The sequence below is a fragment of the Ictidomys tridecemlineatus genome, chromosome 5 (genome assembly GCF_052094955.1).
Source record: "Ictidomys tridecemlineatus isolate mIctTri1 chromosome 5, mIctTri1.hap1, whole genome shotgun sequence".
Lineage (NCBI taxonomy): Eukaryota > Metazoa > Chordata > Mammalia > Rodentia > Sciuridae > Ictidomys > Ictidomys tridecemlineatus.
The window spans coordinates 46,089,831-46,111,813 of NC_135481.1; the positions used below are offsets into that span (position 1 = coordinate 46,089,831).

General features: G+C 32.5%; 1 protein-coding gene across 2 annotated transcripts in view; it reads right to left on the bottom strand.

Annotated features, from left to right (window-relative positions):
* Nucleotides 1–214: 214 nt before the first annotated feature.
* The window catches only part of Katnbl1 (katanin regulatory subunit B1 like 1), a 37,752-nt gene continuing 15,983 nt past the window's right edge, over nucleotides 215–21,983 (bottom strand). Inside the window, exons 2-10 of one of the 2 annotated variants that reach the window (XM_005337141.4) lie at nucleotides 10,709–10,839; nucleotides 9,588–9,628; nucleotides 7,695–7,974; nucleotides 6,404–6,522; nucleotides 5,781–5,831; nucleotides 5,592–5,681; nucleotides 5,156–5,245; nucleotides 4,265–4,358; nucleotides 215–2,921 (exon numbers count right to left, since the gene is read on the bottom strand). In XM_005337141.4, coding sequence (XP_005337198.1) covers nucleotides 2,889–2,921; nucleotides 4,265–4,358; nucleotides 5,156–5,245; nucleotides 5,592–5,681; nucleotides 5,781–5,831; nucleotides 6,404–6,522; nucleotides 7,695–7,974; nucleotides 9,588–9,628; nucleotides 10,709–10,825 — 915 coding nt within the window. In that variant the 5' untranslated portion in view covers nucleotides 10,826–10,839 and the 3' untranslated portion in view covers nucleotides 215–2,888. The remainder of the gene's footprint in view (nucleotides 2,922–4,264; nucleotides 4,359–5,155; nucleotides 5,246–5,591; nucleotides 5,682–5,780; nucleotides 5,832–6,403; nucleotides 6,523–7,694; nucleotides 7,975–9,587; nucleotides 9,629–10,708; nucleotides 10,840–21,983) is intronic. The other variant, XM_021734460.3, reaches the window with a different exon arrangement.

Here is a 21,983-nt window from a genome sequence, read left to right on the forward strand (position 1 = left end):
ATAATTCTCTATCACCTCAATAAACTATCTGTCCCTATACTTGCAAAGTTAGCAAAGTATAGAAAACTTAAAAGTATAGAAAACTTAAGTAAAGCTAAAAAGGCATAGAGACCTGGGGAAGTTCCTCAGTTCTGTATATTGCTTAGCAGCAGTGCAACAAATGAGCAACTACAGACAGCAATTGTCTTAAACTAGGTCAATACAACAGCCCAAACACTTTGTAAACACTTTATTTGGCTCTTTCTGGAGATCAACACCGTTCTAATTAAATGCTGTAGCACAGAAGAGCTTAAGAACAACAAAAGTGGTGAACAATAGTTATTTATCTAACATCCTTTATCCAAGAATCTTAAAAATTAACCTAATTCTAATCAAACTCAGTAACTGGGAAAGGTAAGTACTAATGCAAACTGTAAAGGCCAAGAAGAGAAATTAGAAATGTGTTTCTGAATATCTCTGTGAGCTAGATTCTGCAGTCATCTAGTTCTTAATATATAAATGAAGTATTATTTGCCTTCAACAAACCTAAATTAGGCATAATAACACAGTATTAAAAGCATAATACTTCTTACTATATTTCATTTGTGTTTGTATTTATATTTTACTGATACTTGATTTACTGAAATTTGATTTTTAAAATACTGTAGTCAATTATCTGATCCAATTATTTAACACTGTGAAATTCAATTTTACAAAAGATTTCTTATTTTGAATATTTTATCTTAATATTATAAGTCTACAGTAGCACACACCAATCATTTTACTTATCTTTCCATTTGAAGGCAATGGTTTATGATAAACTATATATACCATCTTCCTTATGACCTACAGTAGACTGTGAGATGGACACGGAGCGAAGGTACAGTCTGTAGCCATGAACTCATTTTGTGCATGAGTAATGTTAACAAACTTCTAAAAGGATAACACATACCCTTAGCCTCATTACCACCATAGTCCAACTCTGCTAACTTGTTCAAACTCTTAAATGAGATAATGATAACTGAAGGAAAAGAAACAAAAAGGTTGTACTTCACCATCTTAAGGTTTCACAGGGAGGATGATGCAGGCTTATAATTCAATTCACACATCCTAAACAATGACTTTTCAAGTCATAAAAGTATAGTAATCTGGAATTTTTATAATATAAAGCCTTAATAACCAATTACTACAACTGATATTCATTGTGAGGAATACATAGCTATCCGAAATATAGCTTACACTCACAACAGAATTCAGCGAGGTAACCTTTTAAACATTTTTACAGGAAGAAAAATGCTAGAGATTCTTACCAGTAGTTACTAACTAGGTAAATGCTGAAGATCTGCATTCTTAAGATTACTGAAGAGGAATTCAATTTTATCTTTGCTCAAATGTTTGTTAGGCTTATTAAAGATAAGATGGATGTATGAACCACCAGTAGTGGTATTAAACCCAATCACTTTCAAGACAGGTTAGATATAGAGGTATCAAGAGATTTCGCGAATTTGGTTCATTGACAGTAAAAATGGAATTTAAAAAGAAAGACTGCATACAGTCTGCTGGCATTTTATACTAACCATTAGCAGAGGTAGTAATGTAAAGTGTTGGAATTTAAAATACAAGGTCAGCATTAACTGTAAACAATTTGAAAATATAAGTAACTCTTCAAAATAAGTAGTAAATAAAGAATCTGTCAGTATACTGATAAATAAAGAATTAAAATTCATGTAAAATCAGAATTAAAAAAGCAAAAAAATAGAAATATTTAGTGAATTTACTCAAATGAAGAAAGTTTACATGATACAGAAATGAAAAATATTAGAAATCTATATACAATAAAAAGTGAATATAAATTAGCCAACTCCATGAACATTTCCAGTTAAACATTAATACAAATACATATTCACCTTTTTCTTTACAGAGATAACACATACGTACATGACATGAACATTCTGGCCAAAAAAAAAAAAAAAAAAAAAATCAGAGCTTCTAAAAACATTCTCAAGTTTCAAAACTAGTATGGAAAATGTTTCAACAACAGCATTCTACATGAATGTAAACCCCTGATTTAATTAATTTCATGATTTTATCATGCCAGAACTATGGTTGTTTTTAATTTTTTTTTTGTACTGGGTATTGAACTCAGGAGTACTTTGTCATTGAGTTATATCTCCAGCCCTTTTTAATTACATATTTTGAGACAAGATCTTCCAAAGTTGCTGACGCTGGCCTTAAACTTGTGATCCTCCGGCCTCAGCTTTCCAAGTGGCTGGGATTACAGGCATGTACCCACCATGCCTGGTGGGTTTTTTTTAATTTTTAAAAAACATATTGGTATCATAACACATTGGCTTATTAATAATTAAGGCATTTATATACACAGTATCTCAGTGTGGAGAAAACATTTTTAATATTGATTATTTACTATGATGTTTTAAACTTTGAAATTTATTCAACATAAGAAAATAGCTGCACACATTCAAGTGTTTTTTTATAAAACACAATAAAAAATTAATAATGATTGGTCTTTGTGGTTCCTAGTAATAAGTCCTGCCTTATTTTTTCACATAGTATAAATTATATTCTTATGCAGGACTGCATTAAGACCAGTAGTTCTTAAACAATGTTACCAGATAACCACATAAATCCCAAATGCAGCAAAGGCGAACAATCTTTGTAGTGCACTTTCACCTCATTGAAGTTGAAGCTGCTCCGTTTGGATATTTTTCCACTTCAATGTGAAGTAGATTGTTAGGTTTTCATTAGTGGTTTCATTATGTGGCTTTTTAAAAGAAAAAATGGTTTCAGTTTCTTCCACAGTTCATAGTTCTCAGAAGAGACTTGTTTTTGGAAATCATATAATCCAGGATGTTTTGAATAACCAAATGCTCTTTAGTAGACGAAATATCTCAATGCAACTGTAATAAATAAGCATCTACATCCTTAGAGGATAAAACAAAAACATTTCATTAGCCAGCATGGTAAATACAAATACATACAACCCATTTTCTCTTCACTTTTGTTGATTGATTTGCCTTAGTTTCTCTTTGTGGCCTGTAGAAGTTACAAGTCAAGTCTTATATGATATTTTTATATGCACTTGTTTAGCACAGGGCCTGGCACACAGCACACATTCAAGAAATGCCAGTTAAGTGCTGGGTGAATGTTTTGGTTCCTATGCTCAGACCACTCTGCTTTCGTGGTTAAAACTGAGAGGAATTTGACCAGCGCTATGTAAACTCAAGGGCTGGAGCCCTCTGTTTTCTATCTCCAAAAAATTACAAATTAATTGAAGGTTTAATTTGGTTTATTATTGGCCTTTTAATATACTGGCCATATTTCACTCAACAGTCTTCAATAATAAGCATAATACCTTGAGACTATGTTCACTATAAAACTTTTCTTATTGTAAAAAATTAAAATTTAAAGCAAATTTTTAAAGAAAGGATCATTTTTTTCAGTTGTACTGTCTAAAATGCAAGGCCTTCTAACAGAAGTGGATATGCATATTCTATTTGAAAAAACAAAACTAAATTGATTTGTTTGTATTATCATTAAGAATTCTATAAAGTAAAATCACACAATGTGATAACACATTTGCTTAATGTCATTTTTTTCTGTTTCTGAATGTATCCAAGAAGAATCCATGATATAAATTCTCTTATTTAGACTGTTTTCTTAAACCAATGAATACATTTATAATTTTGGTTAATGTTCACTTATGATAGTAGTATGCCCCCAAACAATGTTTCTTTACAATAATTTCTTCTGTAATATAATTACCAATGATTTATGGAATTTAAATACTGAAATCCAAACTGGCAACATACCTTTTCCTTTAAGAGACAAATCAATAAAGATCAATGTCAAATTCATTCTGTGAATTAAACCATTCACTTTTTCAAAAAGGATGATATAAAAGCAAAGTAAAAATGAACACTCCAAAACCAATTAATTGTATTCTTCAACTTTTATTTCCTGAGTGTCATTGTCTTTGGTTTGATTTGTATTTATCTGAATTTTTAACTTTTTTCAAATATTGCTGTCTGATTGGAACATGCTGTCTGGCACAACATTCCTATGGTTATTTATGAAACATATTCAATGGCTAATTCCTGTTCTTACTGCCTAGGTCACTCATACATCCAGAGGACTTTAAACATTTGCAAATATGAGATTGATTTCAGAACTTCTTAGAATAGTACAAAATTATCTGAATAGTTTGTTTATAAATGTACAACAGTATTATTTTTAATGTCTAACATTAAATTTAAATATAGATTACCTTAGCTATATTACCAGTATATCCTGGAACCAAAGTAAGATGGTTTTCTTGTTCCCACAAGCCACTTAATTGTTGTTTTAAAATCTGAATATTTCTAGGAGGAAAAAAAGAAACAAATAGTGGGATATGAACTTTGACAGTAAACACAATCCAATAAAAAGAATTTTTAATTTTGTTCAATTTTACAAGGAGAAAACTACATTATTTAAAGTCAAGTAACTATTTAAAATAGGACATGTCAATCACAGAAATTCAAGGTTATTTAGCTGTCCAAGTAGATAAGAAAACAACTAAGAATTTACAGCATTTGGCAATCTGTTCTTGGGTATGAAATGGGAAATTTTGAGAGCTTATAGAGAAAATCAATGGGTGTTAAGGAAATTAGGAAATTTTTGCAGCTTCATGACAATCTGGTTCATTTAGTCAATACCAACACATTTTTACAGTAAGATAATACTCAAATTATGATTATAATATAGTTTTTACAATTGTAATCAACATCAGACTCCCAGGTTAATGTCTAGATAACCAAAGAACCCTGTAAAATTCCTCCATTCCTTATTCCCCTCCCCTATCACAGAATGGATATGGGGGTTAAGCTACTGTTGTGCTTGTTCTTTCTAAAATGAAGGGTAGGTTGTGCTAGGAGGGATATAGGGGATTACTGGGCTCTGGAATTTAATTTCCATGTGTGATTTTCACAAATGAACAGTGTTAATATTTCTTTGAAAATGAACAGAATAAATATTATACACTGATGATCATGGGATAAAATTACCACCTTGTTTAAAGTTGCTTTCCTGAAGAAAACTTAGCAAAAAATTATCTTTTTGTTATTTGTGGTGTTGGGGATTGAACCCAGGATGAATTTATCTTCAAAGTCATACTCACCCATCACTTATAATTTCTGTTTTGGATGATAGTTCTGACCACCACCTTTTTATTACAGCTTGAAGCCAGTTTAAACCAACTATCACATATCTGAAATGACATTATATTACAAAATTCGAGTGTTTTCATCCAAGAAGCCTTTATAAAGATGATACTGTCCCCCCAAACACACATACACACTGACCTTGCCCCTTTAAAAATTTTTCAGTACTTTTATGTCATATTTCTTAAAACTATACTTTATGTAACTTGTTTATAGAAGCTTCTATAATTGTTCTTCAGTCATTTCACATTCTTTTCCTAATTTACTATAAGCTCCTTGAAAACAGAAACCATGGATAGTCCATGGAGCCAAATCCACTACTATGTACTCAAAACACACAAAATCAAGGATGTTGAAAGAGAAAACTGAATTAAAATTTAGATTAGCACTTACTCTTCAAATTTGCTTTTAAGTAATGACTTTACAAGAGGCAATAAGTCTACACAGCAGCCAAGTGAGATATATTGTTTTTCTTCCTGTAAACTAAAAGAAATCTTTAAGTTATGAAATTATAAACAGGCCACAAATTGCCCTTCTTTAAGCTTACATTAGTTTTTTTTTCCTAAAAAATACTAATTTTACCTATTAGTGAGTACAGGCAGGCAATCTACCACAACTCCAAGATCTTCTATCCTAGGGGTACAAAAAGGATAGCATTGCTTAGAGAGCCAAATTCCTTATTTACTTTCATATTATAATCATCATACTGGCTTTTAGAAACTTATTAACAAATAATCCCAGTGTCTATGATGAGTCAGATATTGAAATACAGCAGAAAACAAAGAGATAGGACTTGCATTCCACTTCTGTGTATGTGTAGGAGGTAGGGGTGGGCTTACAGAGATAGATAATAAACAAGTAGAAATATACAAAGTTAGGTTGATGATGATAAATGCTATGGAGAAAAATAAAACAAGGAAGGAGACAGGGAGTTAAAAAATAACTATTTTTAAATAAGATAACTGAGGAAGTCCTCCAAAAGGTAACATTTGAGAGACCCGAATAAAATGAAGGTAATATACAGAAGGTTTTCTGTATTCTGATTACTCTTAGACTGGTGATGAATGTAATTTAAACCATACTGTCTCTATGGAAACTAAACATAGAAGTTTTTAGCTGATAAAAGCATAAAAAAACAAGAGGCATTTCTAATATCACATTGAAAATTACTTGTACTGAACTAAGAGCATAAAGGGCACACTTACCTCACCAAATAAGCTACAAGTTCACTTATACTTCTCTTTCTCCAGAAAGTTAAAGCTACATTCAGTCTCAAATTCCTGCTAAACAAAACTTGGGCCATTGTTTCATGATCCTGAGAAACCTGAAAGGCAATAATCTAGTTTGTTAAAAAGCACACTGAAACATGATATTAAACTATTTTTTTCAATGGAAACAGTCTACTGACATAGTTTTAAATTATGCAAAGGTGACTCCTTATACTGGGCTCAAAAAAGAATACTGCAGTTGAACATAGTAAACAAATGATGTGAACAAATATAAAATCTTTTTTTTTCTTGCTACCATTTTTCTTTTAAAACCCAATAATTTATATGACAAATTACTTTTAGCTATTTATAAGTGTGAATAAAAGGAAAAGATAAACATAGGCTAGACATTAACAACTGAATGGTATAAGAAAGAAACGACAAAAATTTAGTTCTGTGACAAGCAATATAATATCATTTAAATGTGTCTACTTCTATATAATAAGGCAATACAATTATATTGTGAGAAGTTTAAAACAGAGCTAAATAAGATCAAACTGGATACTCTCTACTGGCCTACAAAAACATTCAGTTTCACTCCCCAGAAATAATCACAACTAATAGACTGGCATGTATCTTTCCAAACCATATTCTGACAAATAGGTACATATGATTATACTCTGAAAAAAATAAAATAAAATCTACATTTTTTTAAAGCCTTGCTTTTTCATTTATATGAACAATTTCAACATCAAAACATAGACTGACCTCATTTTTAATAGCAAATTCTCCAGTCTTTATATATCATGGTTTGTTTAGATTGATTTTAGTTTTTACTATGTATCAGTGAACATCCTGATGTATGTAAATATGTGCACTTTTATTATGATTAATTTTATAATTAGAACAGCTAGCACGTTTGCCTGAATAAAACTTCTACTAGGCAATTCTGAGAGCTCAACAAACTGTGCCTAGATAATGGGCTTTGGTGATCCACTTTTTAGGCAACATTTGTCTTTTTCCTTTAGTTTACACCTCTATTGGCCAACCTGTCATTCTGGATATTTACAGCAGCTTGTCAAGCATTTCACTAAATCTTATATATAGCTAGATTAGAGAAATAGAAGAAATCATTGATTCAAATTTGGTTAATCTAGAAAATTATCTGAGGGAATTACTATCACTCAAATAAGCCTGTATTCAATGGGTGGTAAATTATTATGATAGAAGAATAAGCCAAACAAATAGCCAGGAATAAAACTAAACATGATTTAGGAAAATTTCTTACCTCGGAAAAAAACCCACTGTATTTAGATGATGGGCTTTCTGTCTGTGAAGTACCAGAGTCACTGGAGTTAACCAAATATGTTCGACTATCATGGTGTAATTTTTCAGGTAGGTGGCCTGCACAAGCCAGTTCATTTTCTTTATTTGCCATGTCACAGCCCCCACTTATAGGGGACTGTTTTTTTCTGTAACAAGGATTTGGAAAAGGATGCTGAACTTTCTTTCTGCGATAGATCACCTTTCGTAGTTTATCTGGGCTTTTCACAGCTTGGCCAACTGTTCTGTAATAAGAATTTGTTTTCTTAAGTGAAAAAAAATATAAAAACTTTTTAAGTTTTTAAACAGAGAGATTTAATAGCCCATGTTTTGTGGCTGTATTCTAATAAAATTAGAAGTAATTAGAATTTAAAAAGTGTTAACTATTAGTTATACAGGAAAATAAAAAAGAAGTTACAAATTACCTGGAAAACAATGAAAATAAAGACCAGATGAAAATAAAGACATAACTAGATACTTTTTAAATGAAATAGTAAAAGGCCATTTGGGAAAAAGAAAATTATAACTTTTTTGAGCTATCTACTCTTTCTCTGACAAAATGTTAAACTGCCAGTTTGAATATTTTTAACATAATTTTGATAAAGGAGAAGTATATTTGAGTATGACTGAACACAACAGAGCAAACCTTACATACTGTGGTCCTCAAATGTTTTGGTATCAGGATGCCTTGCACTCTTAAAAATTTTCAGGGCTTAAAAGAATTTTTTATGTGGGTAATATGTACTAATATTTATGGTATTAGAAACTAAAACTGGGAAAATTTAATTCATTTTAAAAATAATAGACTTATTACATATTGTTATGATATGAATCTTAAAAGTCCCTCAGAGGTCCATATACTAAATAAAGGTTTGGTCAATAAGCTGTGGTGCTATTAGGAAGGGGTAGAATCTTTACAAGGTGGAGGAGACTGGTAGAAGAAAGGTCATTTGGAGAATGCCCTTGAAAGTGATATTGGGATCCTGGATTCTTCCTCGATTTTTCCCTTCCTAACTGCAACAAGACAAACAGTTACTTTTGCCACATGCTTCCCACCATGATGTACTGCTTTGCCACAGACCCAAAGGCAACAGGGCCAAATGACCATAACCTCTGAAATGGGAAGCCAAAATAAATCTCTCCACCTTATACCTTTTTTATTTCAGGTGTTTTTGCTGACCAACATTCATACTAACAGAATATTTTACCAACCCTTCCCCCTAAGCAAACAAACAAAAACATCTATTTTATAAATCAAAAAACAAACAAAAACAAGTGACAACAATGTTTTATGTTTTTGCAAATCTTTAATATTTGGTTTAAGAGGAGACAGCTGTATTCTCATTTCTGCTTCTGCATTTAGTCTCTTATGATATCAAATGTCATGTCACCTCTAGAAAACTATCATACCATTTTCAGGAGAGTGAATATAAAGAAAAATATGTTTTAGTATTGTTATGAAAATAGTTTTGACTTCACAAAGTCTCTGAAATGGCTTCAAGATCCCTAGGTTCTTGGATTACACTTTAAAAACCAGTGCTTTTGTAGGAAAGTCATTTTAGAGTTAGGCAGATCTAAAAATGTATGCCATGTTTACCACTTTTTGACCGATCCTGAACAAATCAGTTTTCTTATCTGACCTTAAGTTTTCTCACCATTATGGGTAATGATACTTATTGAGTAGGATGTTTGAAGGGAAAGGAGATAATATTGATATCTGTATTAGTGTAGCCTGGAAGAAAGGAAGTGTTTAATAATAACTTAACTATTATAACAGAATATTTATTTTCCCCATATTTTCATTGTTCCCCAGCTTTTGATATTTGCTGTTGCACACAAACTTTAAAAAAGTTCTTACCTATTTATATAAGCAGCCAACTGTTTTGGAGATTTCTTAACCTGAAAAAAAGAAAGTAAACAGTTGTAGCACATTAAATTCTTTAATAGGGTTATATGTCAACTTTATGACTGATGTCAACAAAATTAAAATTCAATAGATATATTTTTGAAGTTAAAAGCTTCTTCTGTCCTAACAATCATTAGGCACAAACTGGATGCAGTGGTGCACGTCTGTAATCCCAGTGACTTGGGAGGCTGAGGCAGAAGGATCATAAGTTCAAAGCCAGCCTTAGCAACTTAGCAAGGCCATAAGCAATTTAGTGAGACCCTGTCTGAAAATATAAAAAGGGTAGGGGATGTGGCTCAGTAGTAAAGTGCTTCTGGGTTCAATCCTTAGCACCAAAAAAAAAAAAAAAAATTAGGTACAACATTGTAGTTAGGTATCCGTGACAAAGCAACACATCCATTTCCCTATTTTTCACACCACTAGTCACATATTATGCTTATAAGGGGCTTAATATGTGAGTTGAGGTTTAGTATTATTTAAAAGAAATTATATCAATACTAACAAACTTTGTAATGTTGAACAAAAGGAATCCCAGAGCTTGCTCTTTTTTTTAGAAAATATATTTTAGTTGTCGATGGACCTTTATTTTATTTATTTGTTTATATACAGTGCTAAGAATCAAACCCAGTGCCTCACCTATGCTAGGCAAGACTCTACCACTGAGCTACAACCACAGCTCTTTTATTTGTTCTTTATAGTTATACACAAGAGTAGAATGTATAATGTATTTTGACATATTATACATACATGGAGCATAACTTCCCATTCTTATGGTTGTACATGATGTGGAGTTATACTGGTCATGTACTCATATATGAATATAGGAGAGTTATGTGCAATTCTGAGCTTCCTCTTATACCAAAATATTAGAATTATAGCATATCAAAACAGTATACTTAACAAAAAGTTTTTAGAGCTTTAGGAATGTAATGGCTATACTTCAATAATTCTACTTAATTCTACATATTAAGCAAAATTATTACCCTCCCATTAGTTAAACAATTTAACCAGAACAATCTATAGACCTGACTATTTAAAATGACCTGCCCATTTCTTAGAAACCATGGACTTACCTCCTTCATGTTCTTATTAGTGAAATTAGAGATCTTTTTTCTAGGAAGATCAATGGAATGATCCTCAATATTATTAGAAAAGTTTCGTTTTTTAACATTGTGGGTTTCAGATGCCATAATCTCTTAAATACCTAAGGAAAATAATAGAAAATACAAAAAAGTAAAGAATATGACACTTTTTGTTAAAACATAAACACCAGCAGCTTTACACTGTGTAAAAGAGGCATATGAGTTAAACAGAAGACTATCTTATATATTTTAAAACTTTAAACACAAAGGAAACATAAGACAGGGTATTCCAGGAAATTTTTTCTGTTCTCATTTTTTTCAGTCACAACCAGTTGCAATAATATTATATACTTTTGCCAAAGCAATAGTCAATCTCCTCATTTCCCATATCACTAGACATTTTGAAGAAATCAGAATTTAAATGGTATTTATAATATCCAAAGGTATAGAAACCTAAAATTTTGGAGCCACATGACTATAAAATAAAAAGAGAAAACCCTTTGCAACCAGAGGAACCAAAATCAGATTACATAAAGTTGACCCCCAAAACTAGTAGACGATCTGACTTGCCCAATGCCTAATCTTTAATTTTTTTTCTTATATTCTTGTAGCCTGTTCTCCAAAACTGTCCTTTTCTTTTGGGGGGGAAAAAAAAAATCAAGCCTCATAATTTCCTAAATATCCCAAAGTGGTGGAAACAGATGATATCACTACATTTATAAAAAGAGAAAATCAGTGATTTCCCTACTTGTACATTGGTTTCACACAGGAAATTTATTTTAGGTCATATCTTGACCATAAAGTCCTCCCTAATTCTTTCTTTATATATTAAAAAGCATTCACTATATGCCAGGTCCTGGAGATAATAGGATTATACTTAGAAATCCTGTTCTAAAGAACCATTTAGGAAGTTTTTTTGAAAACACACCTTATTGAGCCCTAATTTTAAAGACTCTACTCAGCAGATCTCTGGAGCAGAGCCTAAAGCAACTATAATTTTTAAAAAGCTCCATGGGTATTTCTGATGAACATTCCATATTTTCAAAAAATATGCACACACATCAAATTTTGCAAATAATTTTAGGTTTTTGTAATATATCCTGCAGCTAAAATAATGAACAGCCTTCCCACCTGTATCTCTAGGTTAAGAAACGTTAAGGGTGAGTTTTTTTTAAAAAAAAGTAAATAATTCCAATAATACCATAAGCATTCTGACAGAAAGGACCTAGACAATCAGCAAAGCTGAAAGGAGAGGACAAACAACATAAAGAGAAAAAATAGCATGCACAGAACTCAGAGGTATAAAGGAACATGGTTTATTTGGCAATCACTTAAATAGATACATGTGGTTGGGGCTTAGGCTGGAGGCCCATTGGAGCAGAGCGAGATATGAGGCTAGAGAAATAGGCAGCAGATAGACATAAAGGATTTCTTGCACAATGCTAGCCTTTTTTTTTTTTTTTTTAAATAAAAAAAGGTACTTTGGGGGCTGAGGTGGTGGCTCAGTGGTAGCACACTCGCCAAGTATACACGAGGCACCAGGTTTGATCCTCAGCACCAAATAAATGTAAAATAAAGAGATTGTGTCCACCTAAAACTAAAAAATAAATATTAAGAAAAGGTACTTTTAAGTTAAGTATAATGGATTGAACACATATGATTACTTCTATCCTTTCCTAAAAGCCATTAAAATAACAGTAGAGTTTTTTTTTTTGAGAGAGAGAGAATTTTAATATTTATTTTTTAGTTTTTGGTGGATATAACATCTTTCTTTGTATGTGGCGCTGAGGATCGAACCCAGGCCGCACGCTTGCCAGGCGAGCGCGCTACTGCTTGAGCCACATCCCCAGCCCCATAAAAGGCATAAAACCTATGAGGACAAAGAAAACATGAGATGAAAGCAACATTTACAAACTGCAAAGCCAAAGTGGTCCTTGACTTGGCAGATCTGAGAAACCCAAATTCTAAATCTGTAAGAAAGGTGAAAAGCAGAATTCCTTAAAGCAGAATTGACAACAGAAGCAGACAGATTGAATATCTATTTAAGACACTTTTGAGAAATCCAAATCCTGAATCAGCAATGAGGAAACGTGAAAAGCAGAACCCCTCAAAGGGTTAGGAATTGGCAATATTTACTCAAGAAGTGCGGAAAGGGCTGGGGATGTGGCTCAGCGGTAGCGCACTTGCCTGGCATGCGTGCGGCCCGGGTTCGATCCTCAGCACCACATACCAACAAAGATGTTGTGTCCGCCGAGAACTAAAAAATAAATATTAAAAATTCTCTCTCTCTCTCTCTTCTCTCTCACTCTCTCTTTAAAAAAAAAAAAAAAGAAGTGGGGAAAAAGGTAACCCTAAAAAAAGTAGATGGATTGAATATTTAATTCATAGTTAGTTTCCTTCTCCATTCTAGAAAAAGACTAGAGTTTTATACTACAGGAAATGTAAAACAGAGTCCTTGGGATGGGAAACACCAAGCATAAATATGGTTAAGAGGAACGTATTCTGAATCAGAGGAATCAATTAAAAGTTTATATGTTAAATGATCAATCATTTCACATTTTTTCTATCACTGAAAAAAAAAAAAGAGGGCAGAAGATGCTTTGGGAACTCTGAGAGCCCTACAGGAATGAACACACACACACACACACACACACACACACACAAATAGTCATTATGGTGATCAGAGCTCCCAAAGAACTGCTCTACATCTTGATTATGGTGGTTGTTACCTGTGAAAATTAATAGAACTATACACTAAAGGAAGTAATTTTTTCTTCTCTTTTTTTCTCTCTTCTTTTTCTCTCTCTCTCTCCTCCCTCCCTCCCTCCCTCTCTCTCTCCTTTTCTTTCTTTCTTTTTTTTTTGGTGGCTCTGGAGATTGAAACCAAGGATGCTCTACCTCTCTCTGAGCCTTAGACCCTATAGCTCAGTGTAATTTTATTTTGAGACAAGGCCTCATGAAGTTGCCTCTGCTGGTTTCATACAAGTGATCCTCCTGCCTTAGGCTCCTGAGTTGCTGGAATTTCAGGTCTGTGCCACTCCCTGTAGGGGTGAATTCAAGGATGAATTTTAATTTTGCATAAATTATACTTCAATAAACCTGACTTTAGAAACACTTTCAAGAGAGAATATGAAAATATATCCATGAGATGGAAATGAGAAAAAAAAACCAACAAAATGATTGTTGGGAAATTAAAAACAATAATATAGTAGAAAAACTCAACAGAAGATGGAAGAGAAAGCCAAGGATCTCTCCTAGAACATAGGGCAAAAAGATTAAAAACAAGCAAAATCAGAAGTTGGGTTTTAGGGATCCAATAAAGGAATATGATAAAGAGTAGAGAAAAAACAATAAGAATTTTTAAAAGAAAACTGTACAAGTTTGAGTGACATGTATTTCCCAATTAAAAAAGGCATGCTTTGAGTCATATAATGGAAGAAAAGGCACATCACTGTCAAATTTCAGAGCACCAGAAAAAGGTACAGAAGGTGAAAATCTATAACAAAATGAAAAATATGCCCTCAAATTCAAACCTGTTCATACATAAGTGATAAAGATAAGGAGCAATGACTAAAATTCTCAGGCAACTTAAAATTTTACATATAGCCAAATTATCAATCAAATCTGAGGGATGAAAGAACATATCTGCAGATATTCAAAGCTGGAAAAAAAATTCTTCCTAGTAAGCAATAAAGGGTGGAGGGCGACAATAAGAAATGGAGGTGTAACAGGAGAGATGGAATCTACTTCCCAGGACAGTCATAAAGGAAGATCTCAAGATAAAAAGGTTGTTCACCAAGAGCAGAGGACTATATCAGAGCAGGTTAGGATTAGGAGAGTAGTCGCCACAAAACAACCACCTGATGTTCACTAGAGATGGAGACAACTGGGAAAAGTCAAAAGAAAGCAGTACATATTTTTCAAGTGCTAAAAGACAAAAAATGCAATCCAGAATTCTGTAGGCAGAGAAAATATTCTTCAGGAATGAAGGAGAAACCAAAGCACTCTAAGATGAAAGAAAATTAAGATGACTTCTCACCAGCAGACCGACCTTAAAAGAATGGTTAAAAGAAGTTCTATTTAGTTGAATAAAAACAAAAAGGAAATGATAAAATAATAAATATTAGAACATCAAGGAGGTAGAAAGAAAATGGTAACTGAAAAAATACAGGTAAATGCAATAGACTTCTGTTCTCAAGTTTTCTAAATTACTTTTGATGGCTGAAACAAAATTTATATGATGTGGTTCACAACATAAGCAGATAAAGTATTTAAGACAATATGGTGGAAGAAAAAAGGGACACTTTGCTCAAACTAGTAAAAGGACAAACACTAGTAAATTGTGTTAAGATATGGTTATATAAGGTACTATCTTATGAATTAATTGTATGATATGTCTATAAGAAATTCACTTCAAATATGATTTAAACAGAAAGTAAAAGGGAAGAAAAAAATGTATAGTGTAAATGTGAACTTCCAAAAGCAGAAGTGGCTATATTAATATCACATAAATATGTTAGAGAAAAGAAAATTACCAGAGACATAGAAAAAACTTATCAAATGAGAAAAGGGCTTATCCATCAAGCAAGCATAGCAATGTTACATGTGCACCAAATAATGCAGGTGAAATATACATGAAACAAAAACAGGGCTGAAAGGAGAAAGGGACAAATTCACAATACTTGAGGACTTCAATGTCCCTTCTCACCAACTAATAGAACAACTGAAGAGAAATCCTCATCACATAAACCAACAGGATCGCATCAACATTTATAGAATATTCCACCCAATACATACACAATATTTTGAAATGTGATAGGACAAATACTAAGATAGACTATATCCTGAGCTATAAAACAAACCATAATAAATTTATTTCTGTGGAACATAGCTAAAATAGTTCTGAGGGAAATTAAGGACTAAAATAAATATAAGAGGAAATATCTGAAGTCAATAATCTAGGCTCTTACCTAAAGAACCTTGAATAAAGAAGGGCAAAAGAACCAGAGGCAAGCAGAAGGAAGGACACAGTAGGGAACAGAAATCAATAAAAGTGAAGAAAAATAATCAATGAAACATAGTTGGTTCATTGAAAAAAAAAAAAAATGAAAACAAAAAACTAGCAACCTCCAGGAAGACTGACAAAGAAAAATAAGAGATATGAATTCCCAGTGTCAGGAATGGACAAAAGATGTTACTACAGGCTCTACAAATATTGAAAGGCAATAAGAAAACACTAACTAGTCTACAAACATAAATTTGCTAAGTTAAAGGAAGAGGGTTAATTTCTATTTAAAAAACAACAACTAACTGGATATGGTGGTGTACAACTGTAAAACCAATGATTTGGAAGTCTGAGGCAGAAGGATCATCAAGTACAAGGCAAGCCTCAGTAACTTGATGAGACCCTCAACAACTCAGCAAGACCCTGTCACAAATCAAAAAATACAAAAGACTGGGAATGTTGCCTAGTAGTAAAACACCCCTGGGTTCAATTCCCAGTACCAAGAAAATAAAGTTTAGAAATAAAAAAACTACTACCACTCATATAATTTGAATAGCCCTGTAACCATTAAGGAAACAAACAAAACACACAGATACAGGCAAAAATATGTATGTGTGTATTTTTTTTTTTTTTTGGTGGGGACGGCGTGTGCTAGGGATCAAGCCCAGGGGCTAGGTATCACTCTAACATTGAGCTGTATCCTTAGCCCCTAAACTTATAAATTTAAAAACTATCAACAGAAATCTCCAAGCCCAGATGATTTTCGGGGAGAAAATAGAAGAGCAGGGAAGATGTCCCAGCTTATTTTATTAATTTAATATTACTATTCTGATACAAAAACAATACAAAAAGGGAAAATTTAAAATATTAGCAAATGGAAGTCAGCAATACAAAAAAAAAAGGAATTACATTGCATAACAAAGTAGGATTAATTACAAGGATGCAACACTGGTTCTATATTCAAAAACCAGTCTGTTATTTATTATATTAACAAACTTAAGAAGAAAAATTAAATGATCATATCAACTTATGCAGAAAAGGCATTTGACAAAATTCAGTACCCATTCATCATAAATATTTTCAGAAAAATAGGAATAGAGAAGACCTTCCTAAACTTGATTAAAAAAAAAAAACACAAATAGGTGTAAACCTAATAAAACTATATAATACCTGTAATGCTGAAAAATACAAAATTCTGAATCAGAGATCTAGTAGAGAAAAATTATGTTCATGAACTAAAAGATTCAAAATGGTAATCAATTTTTCCCAAACTGAAATATGGGTTTAATGCAACTTCCATAAAAATTCCAGCAGGATTTCTTGTAGATATCAACAATATTATTCTAAAATTTAATGGAAACATAGGGGACTAGAGTATCCAAAACAATTTCAAAAGAGAAAAAAGAGGAAGTAATCAGTCTACCCTATTTCAAGACTTACTATGCAGCTTCAGTACTCAAAAGACTGTGATATTGGTGTGAAATAGATACACAGCTCACTGGAACAGATAACCCAGAAACACTCAAATAGATATACTCAACTGATTTTTGAAAGCAGCACAAAAGAAAACTAATGGAAAAAAAAGGAGACTTTTCAACAAGTGGAGAAAGGAAAACATGTCTACAAAAAATCTTGCACATGAATTTTCATAGTATCATTATTTTTAATAACAAAGGAAACAACCAAATAGCCATCAAACAATGAACAGATAAACAAAATATGATGTCCACACAATGGAATATTACTGAAGTACAGAAGCAGAATAACATAGATGAATGTTTAAAACATTATGCTAAGTGAAATAATTCAGTTACTGAAAGGCCATATCGAATGATTCATTTATATAAAAGGTTTAAAATAGACAAATCTATAAACAGAAAATAAACAATTGCTTTTCTATGCATTTAAATGTTTAAACTATATGATAAGTGAATTATATCTTTGTGGTTTTTTTTGGTACAAGGGATTGAACTCAGGGGCACTTAACCACTGAGTCATAACCCCAGCCCTTTTTTATATTTTATTTAGAGACAGGGCCTCACTAAGTTGCTGAGCCTGGCCTTGAACTCACAATCATTCTGCCTCTACCTCCTGAGCTGCTGGGATTAAAGGCATGTGCCACCATACTTTGCAAGTGAAAATATCTTTTTTTTTTTTTTTAAGAGAGAGTGAGAGAGGAGAGAGAGAGAGAGAGAGAGAGAGAGAGAATTTTTAATATTTATTTTTTAGTTCTCGGAGGACACAACATCTCTGTTGGTATGTGGTGCTGAGGATCGAACCCGGGCCGCACGCATGCCAGGCGAGCGCACTACCGCTTGAGCCACATCCCCAGCCCCAAGTGAAAATATCTTAATAAAGCTGTCATAATATTTTTTTAAATGGTGAAACTATCTTTCAGAAAAAAAAAAAAGAAGAAAGAGAGAGAGAATTTTTAATATTTATTTTTTAGTTCTCGGCGGACACAACATCTTTGTTGGTATGTGGTGCTGAGGATCGAACCCAGGCCGCACGCATGCCAGGCGAGCACGCTACCGCTTGAGCCACATCCCCAGCCCCAGAAGAAACTATTTGGGATCTTGGACTTTTAAAAAAAAGGCAAATTGGTCTTTAAAAAAATTCAGAAGCATGATCCAAGAAAACATGATAAACTCAATTTCATAAAAAATTAAAAACTAAATGAGAAATTATATCCCATCTGATTCAAATGTATAATATGTCAAGATCATTGTACTGTCATGTGTAACTAATTAAAACAAATGAAAAAAAGAAAAATAAAAAAAAAAATTAAAAACTTTCGGGCTAGGGTTGTAGCTCAGTGGTGGAGTGCTTGCCTCGTAAGCATGGGATACTGTGTTCAATGCTCAGCACCACATTAAAAAAATAAATAAAAATAAAGATATTGTGTCCATATACAACTAAAAAAATTTTTTTAAATTAAAAACTTGCTTGGCAAATGAGAACTTGATAGGAACATGAAAAGACAAGCTACAGACTGGCAGAAAATATTTGCAAACCACATATTCCATAAAGGACTAGTATCTTGAATATATAAAGAATTCTCAAAATCAACATTAAAACCTCCAAACATCCAATTAGTAAATGGGCAAAGAGCGTGCTAATTCTAAATATACGTTTTTCCACCAAAAAGAGGGAAGGAAAAAAAAAAGACATTTCACTAAATAGGATATAAACATGGTAGTTAAGCATATTCAATATCATTAACCATTAGATAAATGCAAAAAAAAAATGACATATTGCTACACAGCTATCAGAATAGCTAGAATAAAATAAAAATAGTGACAATACAAAGTACCGACAAGGATACAAAGAAAACGGATTTCTAGTGGAAATGCAAAATGGCATAGCTAAACATTTTAGCTATTTCTTTAAAAAATTAAAGACGTAGCCAGGTAAGGTGGTGCTTGCCTATAATTCCAGCTACTCTAGAGGATGAAGCAGCAGGACTGCAGGTTCAAGGCCAACTTGGGCAATTTAGGAGACCCTGACTCAAGATAAAAAACAAAAAGGGAAGGGGTGTAATTCAGTGGTAGAGTGCCCATAGATTCAATCCCCTGTACTGACAACAAAACAAAACAAAACAAAACCCTGCCTAAAAATGTTAACTACCATATGATCCAGCAATCACACTCCTGAAAATCTATCCCAGAGAAATAAAAATTTATTTCACATAAAAATTCACCATGGCTGGGAATGGTGGCACATATGTGTAATCCCAGCCACTCTGGAGGCTGAGGCAGAAGGATTGCAAGTTCAAAGCCAGCCTCAGGACTTTAGCAAAGTCCCTATCCAACTCATCAAGATGCAGTTTCTAATAAAAAATAAGAAGGGCTGGGGATATGGCTCAGTGGTTAAGAGCCCCTGGATTCAATTACTGGTTAAAAAAAAAAAATCATCATGAATGTTCCCAGTGGTTTTATTCATAATAGTTTAAAACTTCAAACAACCTTGATTTCCTCTGATAGGTAAATGGCTAAACAAATTCTGATAGATCAATACCATTAACTATTACCCAGCAATAAAGTAGAATGAACTACTGAAATATATAATAACTTGGATGAATCTCCAGAGGATTATGCTGAATGGAAAAACTTAGCCTCAAATGGATTCATACATTAATCCATTTATAGAGAATTTGTGAAACAAACAAACAAAATTTACAGAAATGCATTAGTGGTTGCTAAGTATTAAAGGGAAATTTATAAGTACCTCAAAATAAATTGGTTAATTAAAAAAGTAAGCTGGGCATGTGGTACACACCTATCATTCCAGCAACAGGAGGCTGAGGCAGGAGGATTGCAGTTTGAAGCCTGCCTAGGCAACTTAGTGAGAATGTGCCTCAGGGGTAGAGCACTTGCCTATTATGCACAAAGCACTAGTTCAAGCCCCAGTACATAAAAAAATACAAAATAAAAAAGTAATACAAATTGTAATCAGTATAAGCTGTTAAAATCTGTTAGATGAATGTGTATTACAAAAAACTTAGAATTAATATACTGACTTAAAAATATTCTGAATTCCCTAATACCAAAACCAAAGACATTGTAAGAAAACTATCAATTTCTCACGAACACTGATAAAATACTCAACAAAATATTAGCAAATCAAACTCAACAATGTATAAAAGACTAAATACATCATAACCACACAGAATTTATCCTAGGCACAGAAGATTTGATCAGCATTAGAAAAACAACTAATGTAATCCATCAACATCAACAGGTTAGAAAGAAAAATTACATAATCACATCCAGAAATGTAGAAAAAGCATCTGACAAAATCCAAAAACCATTCAGGACAAAAACTTTTGGTAAAACAGGGAAACTCCCTCAACTTGATAAAGAACACCTAAAAAAAACCTATAGGTATTAAGGGTATACATCCTTAATGGTAAAAATTATGGAACTTTTCCACCAGGATTAGAAACAAGGCAACAATGCCCCTCTCACCACAGCTTTTCAATAGTGTATTAGAAAGCCTAGCTAATGAAGTAAAGCAAGAAAAAGAAATAAAAAGGCATACAGATTGCCTTTTTCTTTAAACTAATTTCAGTAGCACCGTAAAGAAATATGACTATCTTTGTTCACAGATAATATAATTATCAATAGAGAAAACCTGAAAGAATCAATCAAAAAAAAAAATCCTGAAACTAATAAGGGATTTACAGCAAGTTATCAAGATACAAGGTTAATATATGAAAGTGATGATTTCCCTATTTACCAGTGATGAACAAAGGGAATTTAAAATTAAGAATCATCACCACTTATATTAGCACTCTCCCCTAAAACAACTGAATTCAAACTAGATCTCCTGAGGAATGACAATAATAGTCAAAACTCTGTTCTCTCAATGAAGTAAAAATGAGCAAGGTATTTAGGTACATTGAACCAAAATAATGAAGATAAATGTTTAACATTATAAGTCTTTGAAACTAGAGAAATTAGAGAAAAATAAATGAAAGGAACCAACTGACTCAACTTCCCTCTTCTCTTTCTATAATGTGTGTGAAAGTTATGGTTAAGTGAAAGAAGCCAGACACTTTTAAAAGAGCACATCTTATACTACATGATTCCATTTATATGAAATGTCCATAAAATTAAAAATTTATAGACCAAAATTAGATTAGTAGTTATTTTAGGCTGGAGAGGGAGTGGGTGTAACTGCATATGGGCACAAGCTAAAACTATACTGGGGATGATGACTGTAAAATCTGTTCATCTATACAATGAATCAAATATTTAAAATATTAATTTTATGGAATATATGTAATACTTCAATGAAGTTTTTTATTTTAAGTGGAAGAAAATTATCAAAATTTTAATAATAAAACCTCAATGCAAATTCATGTTTCATGAAATCTGATAGCATCTTTTAAGGGCAGTAATATAGGATTATCCTTTTTCTCTCAAGAATATTTACGGTGCTACTGAAATTAGTTTAAAGCTCTCTATATGCTGCAGACATTCTATCTGGTAATAGAACAAAAAAAATCTGAAATGGTCAGCTGGAGTGTAGCTCAGTGATAGAGTGCTTGCCTAGCATGTGTGATGGGCTAGGTAAATGAGATATTCTGGGACAATATTTAGGGTTTGGGGTTATTGATTCATACCTCCTACATTCAGGTTGGAGCAGTGATTATAGAAAATATAAAGGATGGTCTTTTAGTGAAAAAAGAACAAAAGAAATAAGGTCCTAAAAGAATAAAAATAGACAAGGAGGCTGGGAAGGGACCAATATGCTGAC